At 38.6% G+C, this 26,756-nt stretch overlaps 1 protein-coding gene across 1 annotated transcript in view; it reads left to right on the top strand.

Moving 5' to 3' along the window:
• The first annotated feature begins 2,240 nt into the window (after window positions 1–2,240).
• LOC109999340 (corticotropin-releasing factor receptor 2) overlaps window positions 2,241–26,756 on the top strand; it is a 47,058-nt gene continuing 22,542 nt past the window's right edge. Inside the window, exons 1-2 of the mRNA XM_065954201.1 lie at window positions 2,241–2,550; window positions 2,651–2,770. Coding sequence (XP_065810273.1) covers window positions 2,430–2,550; window positions 2,651–2,770 — 241 coding nt within the window. The 5' untranslated portion in view covers window positions 2,241–2,429. The remainder of the gene's footprint in view (window positions 2,551–2,650; window positions 2,771–26,756) is intronic.

Below are 26,756 nucleotides of genomic sequence, written 5' to 3'. Positions count from 1 at the left end.
TGGCACTTCTCCAGTTATCAGACCATTTTCCAGATTTGGTCCCCATCAGGACTGGAACCAGCGACCCCCCGGTTCCCAACCCAACAAACTGTACCGCCCCCACAGTAGAATGAAATTCTGTTACATCTGGCTCAAGACACTAAACAAATAAAAAAATATATATACGTATATATGTGTACATATGCATATTTTTAAAAGGGGACAATAGAAAAAATAAATAGTCAGATGTTTAAAAAATGTATGTACAAGCAGAGAGTAGTACAGTGAGTGTAATGTGTATGTACAAGGAACAATGTTAAGGTCCAGTAAAAAAGCAGTGAGGTACACATGAAACATGAAAACACTATTCAAATATTTATTACATAAGAAATTTAAGTACACACAACCCAGGCAGCTGTAGAGGTATGAGTGCTGAAACTTCAGCCAAAGTCACTTTGCAAACAGAAGAAAAATCAATCAGTCTTTATGCAGGCTATAGCTTTTCATCATGCCTAAGTGGAAAATAATTCTGCAGGGCCAGTTTCCCAGCTGTACAGTTAAACAGACTGTCATCTAAAAACAACTCCCAGTAGTAATAGTACAATGACATTCAGGCAGACTGACACTTGTAAAGAGCCATGCCTTACCTAAAGTACTTTTCTTTACCACAAGTGTATAATAGAGAGGAGACTGTGTTAGTTTAGAAACACAGATATGAAAATGATCTGTTTAAGTCATTGTATGCTCCTTACTCCAGATTTCAATTTGAGCCTAATTTAAGAGGTTAAAACAAAAAGTCCTATTGGCACACATTCAACTTAAGCCCCTCCCACTGACACACCAGTTCCTGCTCCCTTGTCTATCATCCCCTAATTAACTAGGATATCCCGGATCCTTCAGTCCAAGTTACAGTACAACTTATGGTAAACATTAGAAAGAGAGCAGCTATGGCATGTGAGCTGTTGTTATGATTAAGGTTAGATTATTAAAACAAGTTCATGTAGATAAAATGTAATATTTACAGTTAATAGCAGCATAGCTTGAAGTGAATGTGCTAATATTCAATCGAGCAACAAAGCATCCAACCTATATTTCATGCTATATGCTAAACATCAAATCATCACTTCTTTCTTTTTGGCACTCATTCTGCACTCCTGCTTATTGTCCCATTGCCCAAGTCAGGTAGTAATTCTTTTCAACTTAAGAGTGTTCACAACTTTTGTTTTTCCAATATTATGGAAACAACACGGACGCTGTCAGAGTCAATGTGTTGTATTTAATTGCTTAGAAGTCGGTCACTAATTTTTCCTATGCAATCACATGTTCCTTCTTTGTATCCATCTCTATCTCCCTCTATCCCTCTTTCTAAGCCCAACACAGGCGCAGCAGCTGGTTGTTCAAAATAAATCTGGTTTCGCTCAAGGTTGCTCCCTGTTAAAAGGTAGTTTGTCCTTGCAAACCTCATTGTTACTTATAACAAAGAGTACGGTCTAGACCTGTTCTTGTTGTAAAGTGTGTCAAGATAACATTAGTTATGAATTAAAGATTGATTGATTGGTATGGTGTTGGAACAGTTGGTAAGAAGAGTCTCCAACATGGTAAAAAAAACTAAAAAAACTGAACAATTTCTTCCTGAAAGGGAAACTCCACAAAAGGAACCCATTAGTTGGAAGACCTTCTACAGTGGAACAAGTTTGTTTACTCATTTGCCTAGTTGGAGGCCGCGAAAGGCTTATAATACTATGCAGCAACATGGCAAACTACAGTAAATGTTGGCATTTTTAAAAAATAACTTATTGTCATTTCCTTATTGCTTATCGGTTTTGGTTCATTTTTATATGCTGCCCAGTTTAATTTGACTTGTTTTTTTCTGAGCAATAACATAGAACACATCGTGCATTTGAGCATTAGTGCGTTTTTCCATGAAGACTTGAACACACCGAAGACTGACTAACTCTAGAACTGGGACCCTGGGCATACTGGGTATGCACTAGGTGTAGCCTAAATCATAAAGTGGGGATTAGTCCAATTTAATGTAAGGGAACTTATTCTTTATAGCCTATATTAATGAGGCACAATAACAACAACATAGTGGGCTAATGAGCTTAAAGTGTTAAATCAAAGGAAACTGCACTTGCTCATTAACTCAAGCCTCCACCCTCAGCATGCAGCTTCTCCCACTTTAAATAAACCCGACAGGTGGGTGACAGTTGGGAAATGTCAGAGTGACAATAGGATGCGGTGAGTTCGCTGTGTCGGCTGTCTCTCAGCTGCTTGCTGCAGCACGTGGATGAATGCGGGCGCGCGCGGCTCTGATGGACCGGGCGCGCGAGCGCTGAGCTCTCTCTGCCTGTCATTACTCCGATTCAAAAGCGCGTGAACACCGCTGTGCTCAGTGTGTGCATCTCCGCTCGGACTTGGAAGTAGTCTCTTATTATTCTCCTCTCACCATGGATGCTACATTTTATCAGATTATTTTCGGGGAACTCGCGGACTTGAACTGTAGTTTGATGGATGCTTTCCAGGACACTTTTTTGGAAAACGCATCTCTTTCATTGCTCACCACTGATGGTAAGATGGACTTGCCTCCTTTAATTTTCTGTGTCGAGTCATGGAAAATAAAAACTACAACTATAAACAGCCCTTTTTAATTTTTTATCTCCCTCCAAAGGTTTTTATTGCAATGCCACAACGGATGAGATTGGAACCTGCTGGCCGCGGAGCAGCACCGGGAGGATTGTGGAAAGACCCTGCCCGGAGTACATTAACGGGGTGAAGTACAACACAACCAGTAAGAGCATATACTGTTATTGCAAAAAGTAGTTAATCATGCATGTTCATGTTTAATTTTTTTTTTTTCAAGAACAAACAGAGAGTTATTTAAATGTGGTGGCTTCAGGTGGTGGCTTCAAAGTCAAATTTGCAAACATTCAGAAAATATATCAAATAAGTTATGTTAATGTGTGCTTCTCTATTGCAGAATAACCATGATATATTTTAATGCTAATTAGGTTTATTTTTGATGTGTAAAGCCAGTCTGTTTTGACGTGAAGCAGTGATGACAGTGATTCTCAATGATCATTACACCTTCTGTCAGTGCAGCAGCTGCATCAGATAGCACGTGTGCTGCTCACTGAACGTTAAAGGACAAATCTGCCCAAACTCACTTACAGTTTACAGGCCTTGCAATTATAGGCTAATTCTATTGCTTTCTATTTCTCTTAGATGCATGGGCTAGGGTTACTTAGACAATGAGATATCATGTTGAGATATGAGGGAAAGGGTTGAGGGAAGAAGCTCTTCAGTTGGAAATAACAGTTTCAAAGGAATATGAATTTGTAATAATGGTCACCGAATGTAAGCATAACAAAGAATTTCATCATTGAAGAAGAAATTCATCACAGGCAGAGATCCAGATTTCCTCAGCATTAATCGGCAGATTGCATTGCAGACTTCTACGCTGTCAGGCAGCACCAATCTTTGGCTGTCTAATCTGCTACAGAGCTGAGTCTTTAAGTCTCCTCCAATCACACATGTTATGCTGAAACAAGTCCACAATAATTATGGAAGGCTATTTTTTGGGGCATTGCCACTTTTCTCTGTATTTAACTGTAGACTGTGGTTAAAATGAAGATATTTTTCTGAACTCTTTCAACAAAATCTGTAGTTTTCATCAGAACATTTTTAACTTGTAGCTGATTTTGTGGAAAAGTTGAAGTCATTGGCTTTAAAGAATCGGCTTTTCCTAACCAAAACAGGATGATTCAACATTTTCAAACCAAGAGCTGAAACTGCAAATCACCTCTTTTACACCACACCAACACTGTCCCCTTATGTAACTCCTGTCTTCATAATTAGACATGCTGAAGTTGCCTATGATACCTTAAAAATATATATAAATAATTGCTTTAATTTCACAACATAATCAAACTTAACTCTGCAGATTCAGAGTGTCCGAGGCTGTATTTTTTCATTTAAACCCGCAGCTGTGATCTCTAACAGGCGCAGGTGCAGTGTCATTAGTCACTAACCACACACTCAAACACTCGTACACACACCCTGCCCTCTGTAGTCACCTCTTGCTGCATTAATATAGCCTTTGCTCTGTTTGTGCTCAGTGTTAGGTAGACACTCCTGTTGGGGGGGTTTGATCCACTCAGTTTGAAAAGCGATGGCAACACGTGTCGACACCTTTCCAGATATCTACCTTCATTTTATTGACAACTTTGTAGATCCAATTCAATTTATTGACATGTTTAGGTTAGGAAATTGTGCCAAGATCGAAAAGTTCTATTAAAGTGAGCTTCCAATCCAACAGTAGGCTTGTCAAATGCACCAGAGGATAATGTTGTTTTTTGCTGGTTGCTATAGGTGATGATATAACCACTCTGCCATTCGTGCTTTTTTTTTGAAGAATCTGAAAGGAAATAATGAGAACAGGAATCAAAGACATATAAGTGATTTTAAGAATATTGAGTCACATTATTGAACATATTACAGTCCTCAGGTAGAATGAAACAGGTGAAAGATTTTTTTTGTTCCCTTTCATAGAGTCCTTGAGTGAGATAATAACAGGAATCAGTCTCTCTGACCAGAGGTTGTGTTCGTTTTATTCCTGCATCAACATTGGTATTAAGGGGAGTCAATTAACTTTAACAGTTTGGACTGTGGATTTGTGAATACTCCTTTTATTTCATCTATCATTAAGGGTATGAGAGTAATGCATTTTTCATAGAATGTAATGGATAGTGTCAATGTAAGGACGAATATAGGGACATTTTACAGTTTGTTCACTTCACAGAAATATAGAACATCTTACAATATGTTTCAAGCACTAACTTCAGGGATTTTTGTTGTCCCTTTAAAATCTTACCTTAATGAAAGATAATATATTCATGTTATGTTAACCATTATTGGTTTAGCTGACCATGATCAACTGTCATACCCTAGAAATGTGGATTTTACTCGCTGTACAGACCTCTTTTGATCATATAAAAGCATTACAGTCTCAGCAAAGCATATGAGCATGCAGTCTCTGAGGGTGTTAGATGTGACTGCAGCATGATGTGTTTGCATGCTAAGCCTTTGCAAGCACTTTTCAACTCTCAAAAATCAGGTTCAATTGTGCCAGACATGAAATGCTGTTTTTGTGAGCTTCCGGTTATTTTATTTATGAACTCTGTGTATCACATTTTTGACACAATAAGCTTTACAACCTGCCAAACAGAGCCTCTAACGGGATACATGCCAAGATAAAAGCCATGCTACTGAGGATAGGTTCAGAGAGGAGGGTAATCAATGATGTGAAAGGAATACTTACTGAAAATACAGTTATTCACTCAATTTATGCATTTATAGGCCAATATGTTAAAGAGCTCATATTATGCCCTTGTTGGGGTTCGTATATTTAATCTATGTACCTACTTTTGTACGTTCACAATAGCTAAAGTCCGAAAAAAGTGTCTGTTTTCATGTACTGCTCCTCCTTGCTCCCTCTACGCTCTGAGTCCGTCAGCTGCACTCTGCTGAGCCCACACTGTTAAACCCCACGTGGGCCAAGTCTGCTCTGATTGGTCTGCCGATCCGCTCTGTCGTTATTGGTCAGTTGCTCAGCACGCGTCTCAGAAATTTCAACATGAACTGCTGGGCTTGCCACAACGAGCCAATGGGCTTAGATCAATGATCTCACACTGACAATAACGTCGGACTGATAAATTTTTATCGAGGGGGGCTAGAACCGAGCGTTACATGCGGCTAATGCTACAGCGGACTTTGAATTTTTGCACATAGATGTGCCTAAACATGCACACTAAAGGGCATATAAAACCAGAAAAAGCATAATATGGGACCTTTAAAGTGGTCTGCTAGAAAGGTAACATGCTTGTGGGCATCACAGCAGTACAGTTTTTAGTGCATTAAAGCAGGTTTGAATCTTTCTATGTTTTTATCTTTTTCCCTTGCCTGGGTGAGTTTTTCCAGTATTAAGCCAGTTTAAAACATGCAGGTTAGACTTATTGGCAAACCTTAGTTCAGGGTTCATTTGTGTGCATGTGAGCAGGAGTGAGGTGTCAGCCCTGTAACTTTTGAGCTGTTCACAATGCACCCTTCCTCTCAGCTTATGTCCACTGGGTTTGGCTCCACCCCACTCTTAACCCTCTAAGGATAAGCATTACATCGACTGGGAGGCTTAAGTGTGTGTGCTGAATATTATGTAAAGCTTTTTTTCCATCATACTGTTTCTTGCAGGGTCACTTCTCCCCATGCGACCCTGTTGACCTTTGACAACATGTCTATATACACTGTCTAAGGACAGGCTGTCGATAGAACTGCACTCCAAGCAAACCACACACACAAACAAGTGATTACTGATTTACTGTTCTGTTGAATCAACATTTTAGTCAATGTCAGGAATTCAATGAAGCTCTTTAAACTCTTTTAAAATTAATCTACTAAACACAATGGTCAAAAGTCAATCAGATATGATTTGCTAACCCAAAGATATAATTATCCATATAAAATTAACACATCCAATGTGAACAAGTTACTGTCAGCATACATTAGGCTGGATGTGAAGTTGTGAAATAGGATGAGATAATGGCAGTCAAGGTATAATGAGACGATATGGGATCAAAGTAGGAGGTGAAAAAAGTTGCCAAAGTAGGATTAGATGATATGAGTCAAATTAGGATGGATCAAAAAGGGACATAATGATAAGGATTGTAGAGGGTTCTGATAAGGATGGGGTAATAGGGATCATAGTAGGATGGAATGAAAGGAGTCTAGATCATTGATTCTCAAAGTGGGGTCCGCGAACCATAGCTTAGGGGTCTGCGGAATAGTTTACAAACAATTGTAAAAGTGTGCTATGTCATTTAAAAAGCATATCTACAAACTGGGACCTCCTGCACCAATAAAATCTGCTATTTTGTGTCATACTCCCGCCCACTTTAGATCAATTCTGATATGATGGTGACATATCTGTCACTTCATAGTGCGCAGCGATAAAAAAAAAAACCTCAGAGCCTCCGAGCCAACATTTTCTAACAGTTTATAAAATGAATTACTTGAAAAGAATAAAAGCCTAATTCTATCGTTGCAAAGTACAACATAGTTATTACATAGTATTAATATATGCTTATCAAAGTTATGATAATGAGGGGGTCCTTGGAAAAATGTCTCACCTGAAAGGCGTCCATGGTCTAAAAAAGTTTGAGAACCCCTGGTCTAGATGATGAGATGCCAGGGGGGGCAAGGTAGAATAGGGTGTAACTGGGTCGGAGTAGTTCAGAGGAAACATGGGAAGATTGTAGAAAAAAGTATTATGAGTTGAAAGTGGTCAAAGGAGGGAGAAACTAGGTCAAAGAAGAATGGGATGATAGGGGGTTAAGAGATACTGGGTGGAAGTAGGATGGATAGTAGGGGTCAAAGAAAGATAGGATGTAAGGGGTTGAAATGGGATGGTATTAAAAGGCTCAAATATGATGGGATGATAGGGGGTTGAAGGAGGATGGGGTGCCAGGGATTCAAGTAAAATAGAATGATAGGGGTCATAAAATGGGATATCAGGGGGTCACAGTGGAATGGGATGGAAGGGGTTAAAGTTGAATAGGGCCAAATAGGTCCAATTGATATGGAAATAAAGGGAGTGAAGTGGGATGAGATTATAGGGTTCAAAATGGTACTGGATCAATATGGGCAGAGTAAGATGGCACGGGAGGGAGCCAAGGCAGGAGGAGGTGATACTGGGTTGATATAGGATGGGGGGAAGGGGTCAGGTTATAGGGGGTCAAAGTAGAATGGGATGAAAGTTGTTGAGGTAGGAACAGAGGGTTGATTAGGGTTCAGTTTTTGCTGGAGCTATCAGGAACCCAGTGGTCCAGACTAAGGGTGGGGGGCAGGTCTCAGTGCGCTTTTGGTTCAGTATCCTTCATTGGTTCTTGTATAATGAGAGAAGAAGAGAGGAGGAGAGAGGAGGAGAGAGGAGGAGAATGGGGTTTGGGATGAGGAGAGTTGTGAAAACGGAGTCAAATGGAGGAGTATGGGTTAGGCATGTTTATAGGTATGTTCAGGTAATAGAATTAGGGAGGCATAAGTGATAAAGCTTGTGAGGCACAGGAGATTGAATTTATGAGAGAGAGTGGGGGGGAGGGTGGAAGCTTGGTCCTGTTTGAGTAATTATAGTGTTAGTATGCTGCAAATTTGGGGGGGTCCTAAGACAATAGATGGTCATTTTATTGATCTTCTTGGATGACAAACGCTGCTCCACATGCTGCTACTGTTAAATACAAATGTTAAATCACAAATTAGGTCAGACTAATAATAGAAGTAGGCCTGAACATCACATGATCAGGTGTTAATTATTACAGTGCAGTTACACAAAGAGTCAAAAGGAATAAGAAAATGAAGTTGATGTGAAGCTACAGGACACTGCTCTGCAAATGGAATCCCAGCTGGATATGTGATAGGTTTTTTTTTAGTCTCTCCAGCTACATACAGTATCTGACCTTTGGGACTTAGAATTTCTTCCATTTCCATTCTATGGAATGTCTCAGGACATTGTATGCTACAGGCCTGCATATTAGATGACCCTGGATGTGCTACTTTTTATGCGGAGGGAAAGCCCCCTGTGATTTGTACTCCATTTGTTGAACACTGGAACATTTCGGCTTTTTGTTACTAAGTTGTAAGTTCTTTTTATAGAAGCTTTCAAATCAATGTCTCCGTCATTTGTATGTCGGCACAAATGTGTTTAAAAACACCTTGAAAAAATTCAAGGTTTCTCAGACTGTTTCTAACAACTCAGGTGAGGAGCTATAAATTCCTTTCCTTTTTTTCTGGCTAACATAAATATTGATGCCTTTGCAGAGTGGCTTAAGAGGTTTATGCATTTTTAAACCTTCCTGTTTTTTTTTTTTTTTTTTTTTTTTTTTTTGATGCATTTGTTCAGTTGTCTTGCTAACACGAACTTCACATCACGACAGTTGGGGCGGAGTTGTTGATGTGGTTGAAATTAATTTCTTGTATGTCTTTAGTAACATATGACATGCTATCTGTAAGGCCTGGGGCAAGACAAGTTGTTTGCAGCGGTAGAGATGAATGACACCGACAAACAGTGTCCTCCTTTGGTAAACTCACCTCATCTCTGTGTGTGCCTGTTCATTTTCACAGAGGAGACGTCTGGTCTGCACATAATGTACCTCAACCCAGCTCAAAGTCAGGATAGCCGAGTCCACAATGGAACTTTATTGATTCTCTTATCAGGATTAATAATGTCTGAGACATATCAGCACTGCGGTTTGTATCAAGTTCAGAGAGGAAAGAGTGGAGCAGCTGCAGCATTGCATGTTCGGAGTGTAACTGAAGCTTTATTTTGAATCAGAGGTTAGTCTGCATATGCCACATTACCTCATATTTCTGATGCAAACTTCAAACTCACATTTAGAGAGACAAAGTTGAACAAAAATCTAAGCAACATAAAACCAGTTGTTTTTGGTAAATTAAAGCTATTTATTACAAAAGAAATAAATTGTGATACACAACAAAAGGTGAGGCAAACTCTTCATTATTGGCTAAATTACATCTGGTGACAGAAAAAAACCTATGCAATCATTTAGCTGCTTTTTTCAAGGAAGAATCTTTATTCGAAAGTTTGCGAGCCAAGCCACATCTGAAGACAGACCTGTGGGCACAAAAGTTTTATAATAACTAATACAGAAATGTAGATCGTTGGGCGGTACGGTTATGTAACTGATGTAAGAACTTAAGCAGTTTTAAAGAAGTCCTTCCACTCTTGAAAGGCCTACTCATTCTACCAGCAGCACAACCTAATGACTCACCAGAGTTAACTCAGGGAGATGGATAACATTCTAAATGAGCTTCATAATGCTCTGTATTTTGTTTCATGTTCCCCCCAGAACCCCCGTGAAGGAGTAACTTAACAACTATAGAATGGTCTTAAAATGGCAATCACATACCTGCATGAAGAAATTGGATATTTAAAATCATGTTTATTTATTTAAAATTGTGTAAACCACAAAACTTACTCTCTATATTATACACACATACTACTGATGCAACTGACCGTGCAGTCGCTCGTGCAGAGAATCAACCACTTCTGGTGGCAACAATCCATGTTATTCTTTTCTCGGCTGAATCCAGTGATTGCACCAAAGACCTCTGGAAAGCACCTCTCCTGTGGTGAATCTTCCCCCTTGAAAAACTTTGATCCACTTCTCCACGCTGAGTCTGGTTAAAAGAGCAGTCAGACAGCAAATTCAGGTCAACGTGCAAGGCAAACATTTCACTAGCCACTGCACACCAAGTACCACAGGCGGTAAATCAACCTCAGGCCCCCCCAGGCTGTACTCACCACTGGCTCGGCTTCCACACACACACACTACAATATAAAACAAGACTTGGAAGGAGTTTCTCCAAAGCCACTGGAATCCTAAATTGTAAATTATCTTCATAAAAGAAAGCATCTAAAATTACAAAAAGAGTTTAAATCCCAATTCAAAATAATGTAATTTATGTTTCTGATAATTCTTCTGATTGATAAGAAATGGGCGCAAAATTTTATGTACAACCACTATTCAGTCATTCAAAGTAAAACCATCTTCCCAATCACAAAATAGTCACAGGGCAGCTCTCTTCTCTGTTGATTGTTTGGAGGAGATTACGTCTTTTGTAATAAAAGCTGAATAATGTATAAATTATTATTAATTAGAAAAATACTAAAGGGACACAGTTGTCTATTTTCTGCTGTAGGATTTTTTGTGGGATGTAAAAGCTCCCGTGATGAGGTTTAAACTGGTAATATAGCAGACTGAAATTAATTGCTATACCTCTGTTACCAGTAAAAGCAAATCCGACCAGGATTGATTTTTTTCTATTGAGGAGTAACACAAACACTCAGAGGCTCGTCAATAAACGGGTCACAGTGAGCCGAAAAAAAACGTTTTTTCCGGTGTGGCTGACACAAGTCAAAGCTCAGCATTTCAATCACAGATGCGGATATTATTAATACATCGTTATCTCCACTTTGTAAAACAAGCTAACAAGCTGTGCTGAGTGAGAAAAGAGAGTGTCAGTGCCTTGTAGAACCCCCCCGCCTTCCTTGTTGCTCGTCCAACTTTTTGTCTTTATTAGATAGGACAGCTGAAGAGACAGGACATGTTAGGAGGAGAGATCGGGGGGTGACGTGCAGCAAAGGGCCGAGGTTGGATTCAAACCCATGGTCACTGTGAAGAGGACTATAGCCTCTGTACATGGGGTGCACAGCATAACCGCTAGGCTATTCACTGCCCCCCACAATCATGATTTTGATTGTTTAAAAGACAGCAGGAAGATTTGTTGTTCATTATTCAATACTACTTATACTATAATAATCAACTATTCTGGATGATTTCAGTCTGATGGTAGTTTTCTTCACATGTAAATAACTTGTTTTTTGAAAGTATGTTTAGTTAGAATAAATAAATTCTTCACATAGTCTTTCCATGAAAATGTCCAAGACAAACACATGCACACTGTCTAACATGCAATGGACTTATTTGCAAATGAATGTATTTTTGAGTCCCAAAGAATCAAGCTAAGAAGATTTATATGTTGCCAAACTGTGTAATTTACTAAAGTCATTAGTGGGGATTAAATTAATCTGTGTGCTTGTGCCCTCAAACTTGGTGCCGCTTGCACATAAGTCAGTGCTCCAGGTGGGCCACCACACTTAAATCACCCCTGGATACCTAAGAGGTATCATAATGTCCACAGGGGCATCCAAGTTTCTCACATAATTAATTTCAGTGGCAAGTATTGTGGTCATCTGAGGGGGTTTATTTCAGTGATAAAAGGAACATTTAAAATTAACACCTCAGCTAATGTTGCTTGTGTAACTGCTAACTTTGATATAAAAAGCAAAGCATTTTGTGACTCATGATTCAGGGACCTACTGAAATTGTGTAACTTTCAAATAACAGCTAAGAAAAAAAATTGATTACACAATGAATTGTAATCAATCATCATTGAACAATGATTTTTAGTGGTATTTTAAAATGATAAATTATTATTCACATCTGGTTATAAGAATTTTTTAATTATCAAATTCCTTTTTTGAAAACTTGAAGCCTTGAAGCCCTGTTTTTGTCTCAGTGACTCTAAATTTTCGACTGTGTCTCCTGACTGTTTCATTAAAGTCGTTCTAATAGTGTTGTATGGTAGGTGTTCTCCATTTCTTTCACTGCTCTCCATAAATTGGTGTTTTCATTCATCAAAACTCAGTGCATAGACAAACTTGTTAGTTAAGAAAGTCTTAAATCCCAGAACCTGTTAACAGAGGTAACAGTGGTCTTGGTGGTATTGATCAGCAACATTTATAAAATCCCTTCAGTCCTGAAGCCACTCGTTCCTGTCACTTCTTTTGGAGATGCTTCTCCATTAGGTAATGATTGTAGCTTTTGTTTTCCTTAGCAGACAGTTTTCGTCTTTTTTTGTCATCTTTTCAGTCCTTTCATGTTCCAATTCATATTTGTAGTGGGGTTTCATAGTATGCTCTTCTTTTTCATTTTGTTTGTTATTGTCTATTTCTTCCTTTGCCAGAAGTGACACACTGCCACTTAGAATAGAATCAGGATGTATAATAGACATTTGTATGAGATGTTGTTTATTTCTATAAAGTTGTTCTTAAAGGCTACAATCACTGCCTCTGGGTTTGTGTCAGATGACGTCATTAACAGCACAATGTCCAAAACAATCTTCTATTACGTTTTCTGCAGAAAAAATACTCAGGAAATTATAAAGGTTTGAAGACACAGGATGAGTTTTACTGTGAGAAAACACTTAAGACATCAAAAAGAAGAAGAAGACATAACCACTGTGGTAGTAAAATCCACATAAAATTAAAGTTCCTCACAGGAGCTTTAATGAACAAATTGCATTATGATGTCATCCCTATTATTGTGCCCAAACAACAAAAGAACACCAAACTGGTTTTAATTGGTGTGAAGGTTCATTCTTGACTTGAATAGAGAACTTTGACCCAACCAATTTAAACTGCTCTCTAACTAGGCTTTTTTACTCTGTTGCCTCCCGGTGGTGGAACAAACTGCCGAACTCCATTCGAGTCCCTTTGCGCCTTTAAGAAAAAGTTAAATGACGTTTTAAGGATGGTTTTAATGCTGATTAGATCTCTAAAGAACAGCAGTCGATGTTATTCTTTGACTGTGCACTTCCTGTCAGCACCTGTGTGTCTTATCAGACTTAAAGCTCTTTGTTTGCACTTACTGACAATGTTTCCTCCTCTCTAGATCATTGTTTATGTTGTACTAACTCTCTGATGTACGTTGCTTTTGATAAAAGTGTCAGCTAAATTAATTGTAGAATTGTAGAGTTGTTTGATCGGGATAATGTTGGGGAAATCAAGCGTGTTTTTGTTAGTGCAGTGAGCTGCTCTAACTGACTTGGAAAAAGTGCATGTACCATGTGGGTAAGGGTTGGGCTGTGTGATGTGGTATATTTATATTTACTTGTTATCCATATTTATCTTTTGCCTGTTGGTTTCCCTCAGGGCTACAGCTTTGTAGCGCTCGGCCTTTCTGCTCAGTTTCTCTCACCAGCCGACTGCAGTACAGCTGTGAGGCGTGAGAGTCTGACAGCAAACACGTGGGCAATCGTTTGAACCTCTGACCCACAATCATACTTATTACTTATGCGTCATGAAGGCATGAGGAGAAACAAGAAAAGCTAGGGGAGACACAGCTGTGGGGAAACAAATTAGCCAGCAACTCTTCTTCGGGCTCGGTTGGCCTGTTTGCTTCAGTGGTCATCACTCAAGTCACAACACTTTTAAGAGGGATTCATTGTTCGCTGCGGAACTGAAGAGACATACTGGCACTAACATAGACTCCCTTTTATTTCAATTGTTCACGGTTTGATGCCTTTAAGACATATGCATTGGAGCTACCATTTCTACTTCCATCCCAACCTTTATTTGTACTCTCATCCAGAAAGAAAAGATATTCATTTATTGGAATTTATCATCAAAATCATGATAGTTGATTGGTCGTTTAAGTCGCTTTGAGCTCATCAAGTCGCTAGTTTTACGACAGATCATTGGATAAATTCTTAATTATTGGCTTAAATGTCTTTGTAAATATTGGATAAATTGTTATACCACTTTGTAAGAGTTAACAGATTCTAGAGTTTAAACGTCCCTTGGAAAAATTACAAGACAATCCATCAATGTGATGACTTCCCAGAGTCAACCGTCCAACGAGCACGTTGTCCACTCATTCCTGACCTTGTCAGCCATTATCCCTTACTAACTCGTTACTTTACCTTTTCTGTATTATTTCACCATAATTATGAGTACTCCTGTAAGGTTTAGTTTTTATTTTTCTGTTTCACATTCTTATTTATTTAGTAATTTCCCTTAGTCTCTTTATTATTATTATTATTATTGTTATTTCACCAATAAAAAAAACCAAAACCTTTTTGCATTACAAACAGTCACGTTGCATTCGATTACATTCTGTAACCTTAACCTTCTGTAGCATTTGAGAGACATGTTCTCAGGCTGGGTCATAAACACATTTTGTACACTGACCCCCCACAACCTTCCAAATTAGCATATTCAGATATAAAGAAAATAAAAATAAGATGTTACTCAGAGGAATAACAAACAAGTGAAACTCTTTCTTCCTCTCTCTGTGCTTGTGTCCTGCTGTCCAAGATGACCCACACAACAAAACAAAACCTACAAACCTTTTCAGAAGAGACACATCTTTCTTTCCCCCTTAAATTCATCTCTGGCTAATGCTGAGCCAATCACAAAGAACAAATTCCTCTCAGGTTCATTAATGTGTTACCAGGGGGAATATTTAGCTTCAAGAAGATCTCTAATGGATAGTCATCTTGCACATAGGCAATTAAAAGCCTATATGATGTAAAGGGCTAAACCCATGCAGAATACACCTGAGAGAAAGCTTCTTCTTTACCATGGATGCATATAATCTTAGTTGGTAATTAATTCAGGCACTTATTGACATTTTCTTTGCCTGTATGACTAGATTTTTGTCTCCTTCCACATATATTGTTGGACGGCCTAAATGGCTTACACCACAAGGGAATAAAGTTTAAATAACCCCAACCTTTTTTCTGGTATTTTTCTGGTTCCTTCATTCTTATAGTAAACAAATGTGATTTTTTTATTTTACTTTAGTATGAAATAGCCAAAGCTGAAAGATTTGGTCCTCTCTGATAATTTAAACTAGCTGCCATCACTGTGTTTATATCTAAGACTCCCCCTATTTCATGTTCAATCACCCTTAAAATAATCCTCTCAGTTAGCTCTTAGCCCGCCTCTTGTCTTTAGCTCTCTTTTTATATTTTTTGCAGTGGCTTTCTTCTAGGTTTATCTCATTACAACCTTCAAAGAGAAATGATTTCATCCAAAGCAGTGAAACGCTGACAACTTTTCCTGCTGACCCAGCGGCAAGCTTTCTCCCCCTTGAGAGAAACTGCATGAAAAAAACATGTACTTGGCAAGTCACTCTAAATCCCAGTCTGGTGCTGTTATTGTCAATTGAGGGATCGATTTCAGTTTGTTTTCTTTTGCTTTTTTTTCTGCTTTGTTGCCATAACAGCTTTTCTTGCATTCCTCTTAGATGAAGAAACAGTATGGTGTATTGTCCCTTTTCACACATGAATCCTGACTTTTACAGATAACTTCAGCACATCCAGGCCCTGATATTTGTAATCAATCAATCAGTCTTTATTTGTATTGCACCAATTCACAACAAATGTTATCTCTCAACACACTTCACAAAAAGAGCAGGTCTAGACCGAACTCTGGTATTATTTATAAAGACCTGACATGAATCCATCATGGGCAGTAACATTCAGCAAATTTACAGTGGCAAAAAAAAAAAACAACCCTCCTTTTAACAGGCAGAAACCTTGATCAGAACCAGAGTCATGTTGAACAGCCATCTGCTGAAACTGTTGGGGTTGTGAGGGGAAAGGTAGATGCAGGAAGAGAGAGAGAGACAGCAATGAAGAAAGTAGATAGTAGTAGTTCGTTGGCCTACAGCTGCAATGACAGTAATAATGGTATGTGTAGTATTAGCAGTATCAACTCAGTATGATAGTAGACTGATCAGTCTAATATTAGCATTAGCAACTATAATGATAATGAAATGGGGAGGGGTCATTATGTTAATTAGAAGGTGCTGTAAGATTCACTTTGACATTCATAATAATGATAGTAGGTGTTACATTCCAAGTCATACATTTACAAGAATAAACGTATGTGATTAAAGTCGTAAATGTACAAGAATAAAATCATAAATTCACAAGATTAAAGTCATAAATTTACGAGAATAAAGAGTTTTTAGTTTTAGTTTTATCAGAAGAGCAGCAGCCGCCTGTACATATTTTTTACATTAATCACGGAATTAAAAAAAAATATATATATATGTGGGCCTAATACTCCATTGTAACATACTGATTATATATATCATTAAATTGTTTTAAGTAATTGAACGTATTAAAAATAAATACACACATACATTATGTTATTTAATCAGGTTAAGACATTTCATATAACCAGATAAAGACAATAAGACAATACCTGCACCATGTCTCAGTCATCTTGAGAGCTTTTTTTTTTATTGATTTTTACTTGCTGCAGCACTTGCAGACCCACATCTCCCACTGATATTTCAACTGTCAGACGTGGGAGGAGGAGACACGGCGGCTTCCAGGCACTCTGAGGAAACAGGAAAACAACAGTGGCATTTCTACTCTGGCAGATTGCCTGCACTAAATTCTACCCTTCCCATTCAGCTCTAAAACAAACAACAAGCTTTTTTTCTGTTGTTGTTTGTGCCTGTGTAGCAACAATCCACACCAATGTCAGTTGCATTACAAAGATTTATTTTAAACAGCAAAGTGTCGGCAGGAGAAGTGGGTGTCTTGTTTTCACCCCCCCAAAAAAAGTGTCAGCAACACTTCTGCACACGCCACAAATGTGCATGACACAGAAAAACTTGAGCATCTTTTTTTTGTGTGCTTCCTTTCTCCCTCCAGCTGTTCCTTTTATAGAAGCTATGAGTGTGTCAAAATGTCACGGAGGGAACACACCACAAAACAAGGACATCCAGCATGGATTTTGAAAAGTACATTTGATATTCAAACTTTTTTAAAGGCTGTCCAAATGATTAATTTTGCAACCCTGGGAACAGCTTCAGTTGGCTGCAGCACATCTAAAGACATACAGTAATCAAATACAAAAAACGATGAAAAAACACGCAGCATATTTGAATGAGACAGGACTGGTTGAAGGGCACCAGATCTTTTGCATATTTAAGCAATAAAACACTTATTCTAGGTAGAAGTCAGCAGGTAAATGTAACATTAAAAGCTCAATGCATCAAAGGTAATCAGCATTAATAGTAGCAGAGACCCTTTACCTTTTCTGATTAGTTAAATATACCTGATGGTGGAAGATAAACTTTGGGCCCACCATAGTCTGAGATATTCTGAAACATCCCACATATGACTTTGTTTTACTTTGAAAGGAATCAGCACCTCTGACAAAAAGTATAACAGCTAATCTGACGAGGACGAGACAAGATTATTCTTTGTGCGAAGAGGTTCAGCTGCCATGTTGTGTTTAGTCAAACTTGGGCCGGTCAAGGTTTGTCCCAACAGATACGTTTAAATGTTATGACAATCGCACACTAAGTGTTGACAGATTAGACTCACTGGGGCTAATGATTTATGATCTGAACCCCTGGTCATCTGTTTTTATAAATCTAATATATTTTGAGGTAGTTTCACATTTCTATCAAAAAAAGAGAACAGTTTGAGTTGAACAGAAAACTGCAAAGAGGAAGCCCTTGTGTTCGCTGTTGTTTTTCTTTATGGCAACAAAGCAGGTTAATTCATACAGGAAACATGGGATGATCTGACATGTTTTCTTTTTGGCCTTTTGAAAGGACACTTTTGCATCTGAGACTAAATATGTCAGTGTGATCGCAGACACACACACACAAAATAAGATGAACTTCATTTGCACATGAGATGCAGTCTATTACAATTTAGGAAACATTGGGCCTCTTTCACCAACCGTTCTTAAGAACACGTTAATGAATCTGACGGAGAGTCTTTTTAGAAATCTAAAGAACAACTTTAGCAAAAACATATAAACATTCTTAAGAAAATATTGGTGAATGAGGCCCAATGTTAACATATCCTGAAACCTACAGTATGTTATTAAGTTCCAGACAATATCTGCAACTCAGCGCTTATCATGGCTTCTTAAAAAAAAAAAAAACCCATAGAAGATCAGTGATAGAGATGAGCACAAGTTTTTGGAAAACCAATTAAATGTGAATATGTGAGATAAAACAAAGATTTTATTATAACGACCACGTTCAGAAGTAAGATCAGCATTTCTACGAGCAACCTGAAATCATTACATGCATTTCCCAGAGCTGCTCTTAAGACTGAGTGCATCTGCCTACCATTAAGAACATCTGGGTATGACTGAGTAAGGAGCTGAGAGGGTTACTGAGGACACATTCAAGTATAATGGCATAAAACCGTGTTATATTAAAACATGCTTATGAATGTAAATCACAATGAGACAGGGCTTAGACATCTTTTGAGAACAAAGAGAACTTTAAAGCTCATTTCGCATTCAAGTCTATATTATGGACGGATTCGTAATGAACAGTTTAGAAAAAATAAACAACAATATAGAGTGATTCAGCAGAACTATAGACTTCTATTGAGAATCACATTGTAGCATATAATACATACATGGTATTCAGTAAACTGGCAGCATTTTGACAGCGATAGATACAGAAATTAAAAGGTAGATTTCATTAAAGGCAGCTTGGACTACTTTACGTGTGAGTGATGCAGTCATATGATGGAAAAAAAAACATATTAATTGAGAAAACATCACTCAGTTTAAGCTGTCTGACAGAAATGGCATACTTTACCTTTAATTTAGTAGAAATATTGTCTATTTTCATCCTAAAGAAAACATCTAGCAACCTTATTCCCCTCAATGCAACTTAACCAAAGCAAGTTGATTTAAAGGTTTCTGAAAAGTTTTGTCCACTCATCCATTTTTTTCCTTTTTCCAAAAAAAGGGAAGCACCAAGGTGTAGTGCTTAGCGCTGTCGCCTCACAGCAAGAAGGTTCCTGGTTTAAATCCACGTCGGACAGGTCCTTTCTGTGTTTGCATCTTCTCCCCATGCATGAGTGGGTTCTCTCCGGATACTCTGTACTTCCTCCCACAGACGACAGTTAGGTTATTTGGTCACTCTAAATTACCCGTAGCTGTGAATGTCATTGTGGTTGTCTCTATATGTCTCTGGGATTGGCTCCAGCCCCCCGCGCCCGAATGGGACAAGCTATATAAAAATAATGGATGGATGGATGGTATCTTGGGACTTAACTGATGCTAACAATAATTAGCTTTTGAAGTTTATGAAGTTCCTTTTTTATATCCAGTCAAATGGAAATGTTTTTGGCCTGCTTCTTTTCTCAATCATTTCAGGAAAAAAAGGAAGAAAGATTGTTTTGTCAGCTCATTTGTCACTAACAGAGAGCTTCAGTGGTCATGATGAAAAAATGTAACATGCACTTTTCAGTTCCTCCTGCAGTTGTTGAGACATTCTTCTCATTTTGCAGGTAGGTGCAGATCTGTACGTCCAAAATTGTCAACTGGTTGCTACATTGCTCAGCCTGAGCTGTTGTTTTAGTCTTAAGATTCTTCTGGGAATTGGGGTCTAGTTTATAAATGAGTCAAATATTTGTTTTACCAGCTGAATTCCACAATATATATTGAACATAATATCATTGTCATAGTCATTGCCAACTGATAATTTTATGTCACTTCAATGTTAAAAATCCTCGTCTATCATCCTGCCCCTGATTTTTTGTTTGGTCGTGTAGTGTTTGTGTCATCTTGACTCCCTCCATCATGTCCTCACATGCCCTCTGATGTCTTGTAGTGCCAGTTCTTGCAACATACTGTGAGGTTTACATGCTTCCATAGTGCGGCTCAGTTTACTCTGTGTCCCAAGCTCATAACAACTTTTCAAATCGCTTGAAGGAAACTAACTGGCTCAGGTGTTCTGCTTGCAAGAGCTGTTTTGATCACTCAGCTCTGCGAAATAATAGCCTTTCATCTTGACTTCAATTTGAAACTCATCCAAAGGCTACAGCCTCACTGACTATTTCTCAAAGCAGCTAAACAAGTGTGTAATTTGTGGCATGCTGTGAGCGGTGGCTTTGAGGGGACATACCAGTGATTTTTTTTTTTTCTTTTAATAAATTGCTGTCCATCAACCAAGAAAACAGCCTTGTGGCTCAAATGTAGCACAAAACCACAGAGACAAATGAAAGACCTTAAGCAAGGAGAAATCAAACTCAAGACAAAGAAGGGCAGTGTTACACAACCTTTAAGTGAAAAATGTTGTTCTGTGATTGAACTGTCACATTGATGCCACTCACACAGTTGAAAGCATACCAACAATCAACTGAAAGATATAGGTCAGTGCAGCAGCCATAAACGAAAATACTTTGATTTAGCTTCAAGACTGCTACTGATAATTCAATAGTTGATACTGAATCTTTAATTTTACAGCCTACATGTTATTGTTAAATGGTCCAAGCCCAAAGAGTTTATGCAGATGGCCATTCAACATGAGTCTGGTTCTGCTCGAACTTTCTGCCTGTTAAAAGGACGTTTTTTTCTTGCCACTGTAACTTGGCTAAATGTTGCTTAGTGCTGTGCTCATGATGGATTAATGTTTGATTGGTAACATAATATAATAAAGAGTAAGGTCTATTACCTGTATTTTGTAAAATAAGAACAATGAGTAAGGTCTTTTACTTGTGTTTTTGTAAAGTGTCTTGAGATTCATTTGTTATGAATTGATGCTATACAAATAAAGACTGATTGATTTATTGTATGATTGGTTGGTTGGTTGGTTGATTGATTGTATGATTGGTTGGTTGATTGATTGGTTGGTTGGTTGATTGATTGATTGGTTGGTTGGTTGGTTGGTTGATTGACATGTTCAACAAGTTAGGTTGAGACTTCTTTCCTCTGCCTCTATCCTAGGCTCATTATTGGCTAATCCTGTCGAGGCAGATGGCTGTTCATAAATCTGTTTCTGATTGAGGTATCTACCTGTTGGTGGATTTAATGTTGGATACCCTGTAATGAATATAAGAAATAGTCCAGTCTAGAGCTGCTCTTTATGTAAAGTCAAGGTCACATTTATTTATATAGCGCTTTGAAAAAAGCAGGGCTTGTGAAAAGTTGCTTTACAGAAATTAAGAACATGTAAAAATAGAAGAACAGTAATAATATTGTTACATGGCCTGATGAGATAACTTCTGCTGTGATTTCGAACTATGTGAATAAAAATGGATCGATCTTGAGAGGACTGCTTTTATCATAGTGTACACCACCTTTATACACTTTTAACATTTTTGACACTCTAAAAAATGTTATTTTAAACCTCTGATCTTCTATTTTGAAATGTTTTACCTAAGCGCGCATACCATGTTTTTATTTCATTTCAATTGTATTATTATTACATGTACCAAACTATTTTGGTGTATTTTAATGGCTTTGTTTAACATACTTATATTTTAGTTAAACTTCCTATCGTTTTTGTTACATATATTTCCCCGGCCTTAAGTTTAAGTGACCTTCTATTAATCGGTTTCCTGGTTCTCATATTGCTTTGTTGTTCATCTTTTGCTGCTCATTACTACTGTATTTGACTCTATCATTCAATCATTTCTTGAATTTCAAGTTGATATACACATATGCATTTAATACCTTATTTAAGTACCACACTCATGCCAGTCCACTTCACATTTACGTTATTCAAACCTCCTTTCCTCGTTTAACTCGACAAAGAAGCTTCATATTTTCTAATCCTTGAACGGTCACATGGCGTTTTGTTTGCATGTACATATTTGTCCATCCAAGAAAAGCAGAAGAGTTGGCAGGGTGGCTAGCGGAGGAGGTGGGCAACGTTGGCAGGGATTAGTCTGGTTGGGATTTGCACATTTCCTTCGTCTCCTCATGTGTCTTTACACCAGTGGATTGTGGCCATTGTTGTGCTTCTTTCAGCATTGTTAACACCTTCAAATGGCAGCTTTATTCTTACGCAAGCACCAGAGACACTAAGTCAGTGGGTGATTTAATTTTAACCGTGTGAATATAATGCAGTGTCAAGTAAAACGTGAAGAGGATAGATTTATCATGCGTAACACACAGATGGTTGTGTTAGTCAGAAATGTGCTCTGCCTGCACCAGTGCCTTGAATTAGTCCTGCCTCAGTGGAATAGCTCACAGGGACAAACTCAGAGCCGGCTCCACTTCCTCTATTTCCACATCATCACTAACACAGTGTGAGATTTTGCTCGCAGAGACAGAGATCTTTATCTGGCAGGCACCTTGTGCTGCTACTGTGACGTTAACTCAAACAATCCTGAAACCTAATATACAAGTTTGATAATAGTGTTTATGGTTGTGTTTGCAGCTATAATATGTCTCATGATTAGAATTTAATCATTAATAATCTTTTGCAGTGGTAACTTGTAGTTAAAAAACTAAAATGACGGCACAAAGAGATTTAAATGTTCTGTTGATTAAGTCTCACTTGGAGAAGTTCCCCGAAACAGCTTCAATGAGAATGGCAATTTTGTCTTTATTCAAATAGGATAGTGGAGATAGACAGGAAATGTTGGAAGAAGAGAGTGAGGGATGACGTGGCAAATGTCAAGGGTCAGACTTGAACCTTGTACTAGCGCTTCAGCTCGTGGTGTGCACCCCTTTACCTGCTGGGCTAAGCTGGTGCCCCATCATGTTGTGATTTTGACAAGTTTTTTTTGGATGAAGGAGGGACATTTCATTGCTTACCCTACCATAAATACACTGAAAGGTGATCTTAATTCCTCTACAGAGGCATTGCCTACTAAAAATGAACAAGTGAGACGATTTTGGATTATTTCGTCCATGGTGGGTTAACATACCCAAATGCATATGACTTGTCATAATGGTAAAAACATCAGGTTCCACATATCCTGCTGCCTTTGGTTGATAAGATGCTGCTACATTTTCCCATGAATGACAGACCAAATGTAAAGACTATGCTGTGTCGCTTTGTAATACTTCTTGTGCAGCAAAAACAAAAAAAGGAAACGGTGAAAGTATCAAGTGATCTAAAACTTCCACACTGAGCTATATAATCCAATTTTGTAAAGCTGAGGTGGGTTGCCAGTCATCTACTTTCCAAGCAAATTTAGATTACTCATGACAGCAAATCTTCTCTGTACTGCAGATAAAAATAGAGCTGTGTAGACTCAATAAAGGACAGCCTGCAGGTCCCAGCGGCATTAGTCTGAGGGTCCTTAAAGCATGAGCAGCACAGCTGTTGAGTAAATCAGCACATCTTCAACCTATAAGCCCGAGTCTAGAAAGGACACTACGACACATCCTGTGTGATTTCAATATGTAGAATAGGCATCTTAGTGTCCCCAATCACCTTTTTTAAAATTATCTCTGGACCCATTTTTAGTTTGTCTACCACCCAAAGGGGAGGACACCAGCATTGTTCTGCTTCAGCTAAGCTCAACTAACAGGGAAAGGCACAGGTAGCACTACCAAAGTCATGTTGCATGATAATAACAACACCTTCTAACCTGCCCTGCTGAGGATCAGGCTGACAGTGATGCAGGGAGACGCCGCCATGGTGTCCTTGGTTGTGAACTTTCTGACTGTATGTCCACAGGGTGTCACACTGCAGAGCTGATTGTCTGACTTTGTGGCTAGCCTCATAGAGGTCCCACAGGGCACGATCCAGACACCCTTTGATGTTCTTCTCCCTGACCATTTTTTTTCCTTGCAGGCTTCGCATATTGCTTAGTGTAGGATAATTAACTGATTTTGAGTAGTAGCTGTTTTTCAAAGAGGAAGTGATTCGCATCTAAGTTTTCTGTCTACTGACTGCTTTTCAATCTGACCTATGGGCCACAATACTTGAGCCCAGAGTGAGCCCTAGAAGAGGCCAGTTTTAAGGACGCTTAGTCTGATAACCTGACATTAACCCCACATTTTTATACATCTCCCTCAGAGATAAGGGGCTCTAGCATTCCTTTCATCTGAGAATGGGAATAAAGACTTGCATGTACTGACTGTATATAAATTTATATTTATATATATTTATGTATTTATTTATATATATATAAGCATGCGTCATGAACTGAGCTGATGCCCAAGGTAGAAATTGCTGAAAGGCCATCTGAAAACTTCAAAAGAAGAAATGTTTGAGAGAAATCTGCATATGTCTGATGGTTCAATGCCAGCATTTCTGACACGGCAAAAGTGGGTTCTGTGACCAGCACTTCAAAAGGTGGGGGTGTTAGAAGAACTTCATACTGACAGAAAGAGAGACAGAGAGAGACGGACAGACCCCCAAGTAAACAATTGATGAGGGCCAACTATGGCCTCTGTGCTCTCTGACATGTTTACTCTGCACCTCTTTCTCCATGATTTCCCCAAAGATGAAATGATCTGAACCGGTAACTGATCTTAACGTAAAAAGATATGAGCGAGTGCTTTTTATGCTTTATTGGAAAGACAGCACAGTGGATAGAGTCTGGAAATCGAGGAGAGAGAGAGAGAGAGAGAGAGAGAGAGTGGGGAATGACATGCTGGAAAAGAGCCACAGGTCAGATTCGAACCCTGGCCGCCTGCTTCAAAGACAACAGCCTCTGTACATATAGGGTGTGCAAACTAACCGCTCAATCACAGGGGCCCCTGTTTTGTCATATCTGGTTAAATATTAGAAACTAAAGTTGAATATTTACAAAATTTTAAAAAAGTGGCGTTCAATCAGGAGAGACAAGTAAATGATTGAAAGATGAAAGGTTTATTTTACATATGTGACATAGAATGATTGTCAGAGAATCTTTGGCGCTTGAACTCTACAGGGAGACAGGGTGATTGAAGCTGTCTGCCCTGAGTGGCAACAAGATCTTATCCCCCCTAGAGTCCAGACACTGGTGGTGGAGGTGTTAGCGGATGATGTCATCCGGGTTGATGCGATGAAGAAGTTGATTGAACTGTGAAGACTAGAGTTGATGAGGAGATGGTTAATGACATCATCAGAGGCAAACTGCGAAGGCTGGGGTTGACCGGACGATGGCTGATGATGTCATCAGAGGCTGATGGGATGAAGGAGGTGATGAAACTGCGAAGGCTTGGTGGCAATGGGGAGGTGAAGGGTCGCTCGTTACGATGGCATGAATGAACTAGTGGAAGAGAAAGCCATTTTCAAAAGAGACAGCAGCAATGTGATAGGCTAACAATGAGGGAGTGGAGCAGTGCTATTGGATAGATGCGACCAGGTGATGATTACGAGAAGGAATGAGTGAGCATGCGTGGAGGAGTGATTTGACATGGTATGAGAATAAACAATAAAACGAGTGTGCAAAATATAGTCTTCCTGTCTGAACTTTTGCTAGAGCTACATTTAGCCTTTCCCCCAGATTATTTAGGCGATATTACTCGTGGTTGATAACAAATGGAAATATTGGCTCTCATTGAGACTATCTATGTATAGATAAGGAATAAATATAGGAACATATTAAGCATTTTACCTAGACCTGATTAATGGCATTCTGTTCTAAAACGAGTCTGCTGCCTCTGAGAAAGGAGATATGGCTTTATTTACTGCGACTTGAACAAGCCACATGATGAACATCGTCTCACTCCTTGTCTTTATCTCTAAACTCTAAACTACCTCTAAATATGCACACTCAGGGGAAAAAAACACTGGGTGCCAATGAATCAATACTCAGTAGTGGTTTAATTGTTACCCAATTCTACTGATGACCATCATGGACCCTGTCTATAGGATGTAGTGGCTATTTGCAGGAACCCCTTTCAGCAGTAGATTATAGTACCATCATGCTGCACCACAGTACTCCTCAGGAAATCCTTTTCTTCCTGCAGCAGTCAACCTGTAATCTCATCTACCTCACACAGAGAGATGCACTGCAGAGACATGGGGTGCTCAGGTGGCTCCTGCATCTATTTTGGCTCGGCTTCTTTAATCCTCCCTGTGCTATGTCTCAGTAGATAGAAATCATCACAACTCTCTGAATTATGGGACACTAAGGATCAACTGCAATAAAGGGATATTACACAAAATCAAAGATAACCATTTAAAGAAAACCTGTTCATCCATGTTGGATCTGCACCTCTGAACCTGTTTCTTTATGATTCTTTCTATTTAGTGCACATGATTAACTTTCTTTGGATGTAATCTTTACCATAATGATCCTGAGCATTTATTCTTCATAAGCCTTTTTGTTTATTGAGGTTTGGATCTTACAGGTAATATTTAATGTAACAAGTTGTTTCCCTTGATAGAATTCTCACATCATCTGCATGGCATTCAACTAACATAAAGCATTCGTAAAGATTTAGCAACAATAGAGGAAACTATTGCAGATGTTATGTTCATATTGTGAACATAGCTGCTTACAATGTCAATACATTGTCAACTAAGGTAACTTTTTACCCAGACTCCATTTGAAAAAGTTTCAGCAGCCTTGCTGTTCCTTTTTAAGCAGTTTGTGTTCTCCTCTTAAAGAAACCCTAACATACTATGGAGTTTTTTTGGATTCATATTTAGAATCAGCTTCTTTTTTTTTGTAAAAGTACAAGTACATAT

The sequence above is a fragment of the Labrus bergylta genome, chromosome 4 (assembly GCF_963930695.1).
Source record: "Labrus bergylta chromosome 4, fLabBer1.1, whole genome shotgun sequence".
Lineage (NCBI taxonomy): Eukaryota > Metazoa > Chordata > Actinopteri > Labriformes > Labridae > Labrus > Labrus bergylta.
The sequence above is the reverse complement of the archived record's forward strand: the minus strand, read 5'-3'. Positions and strand labels throughout refer to the sequence as shown.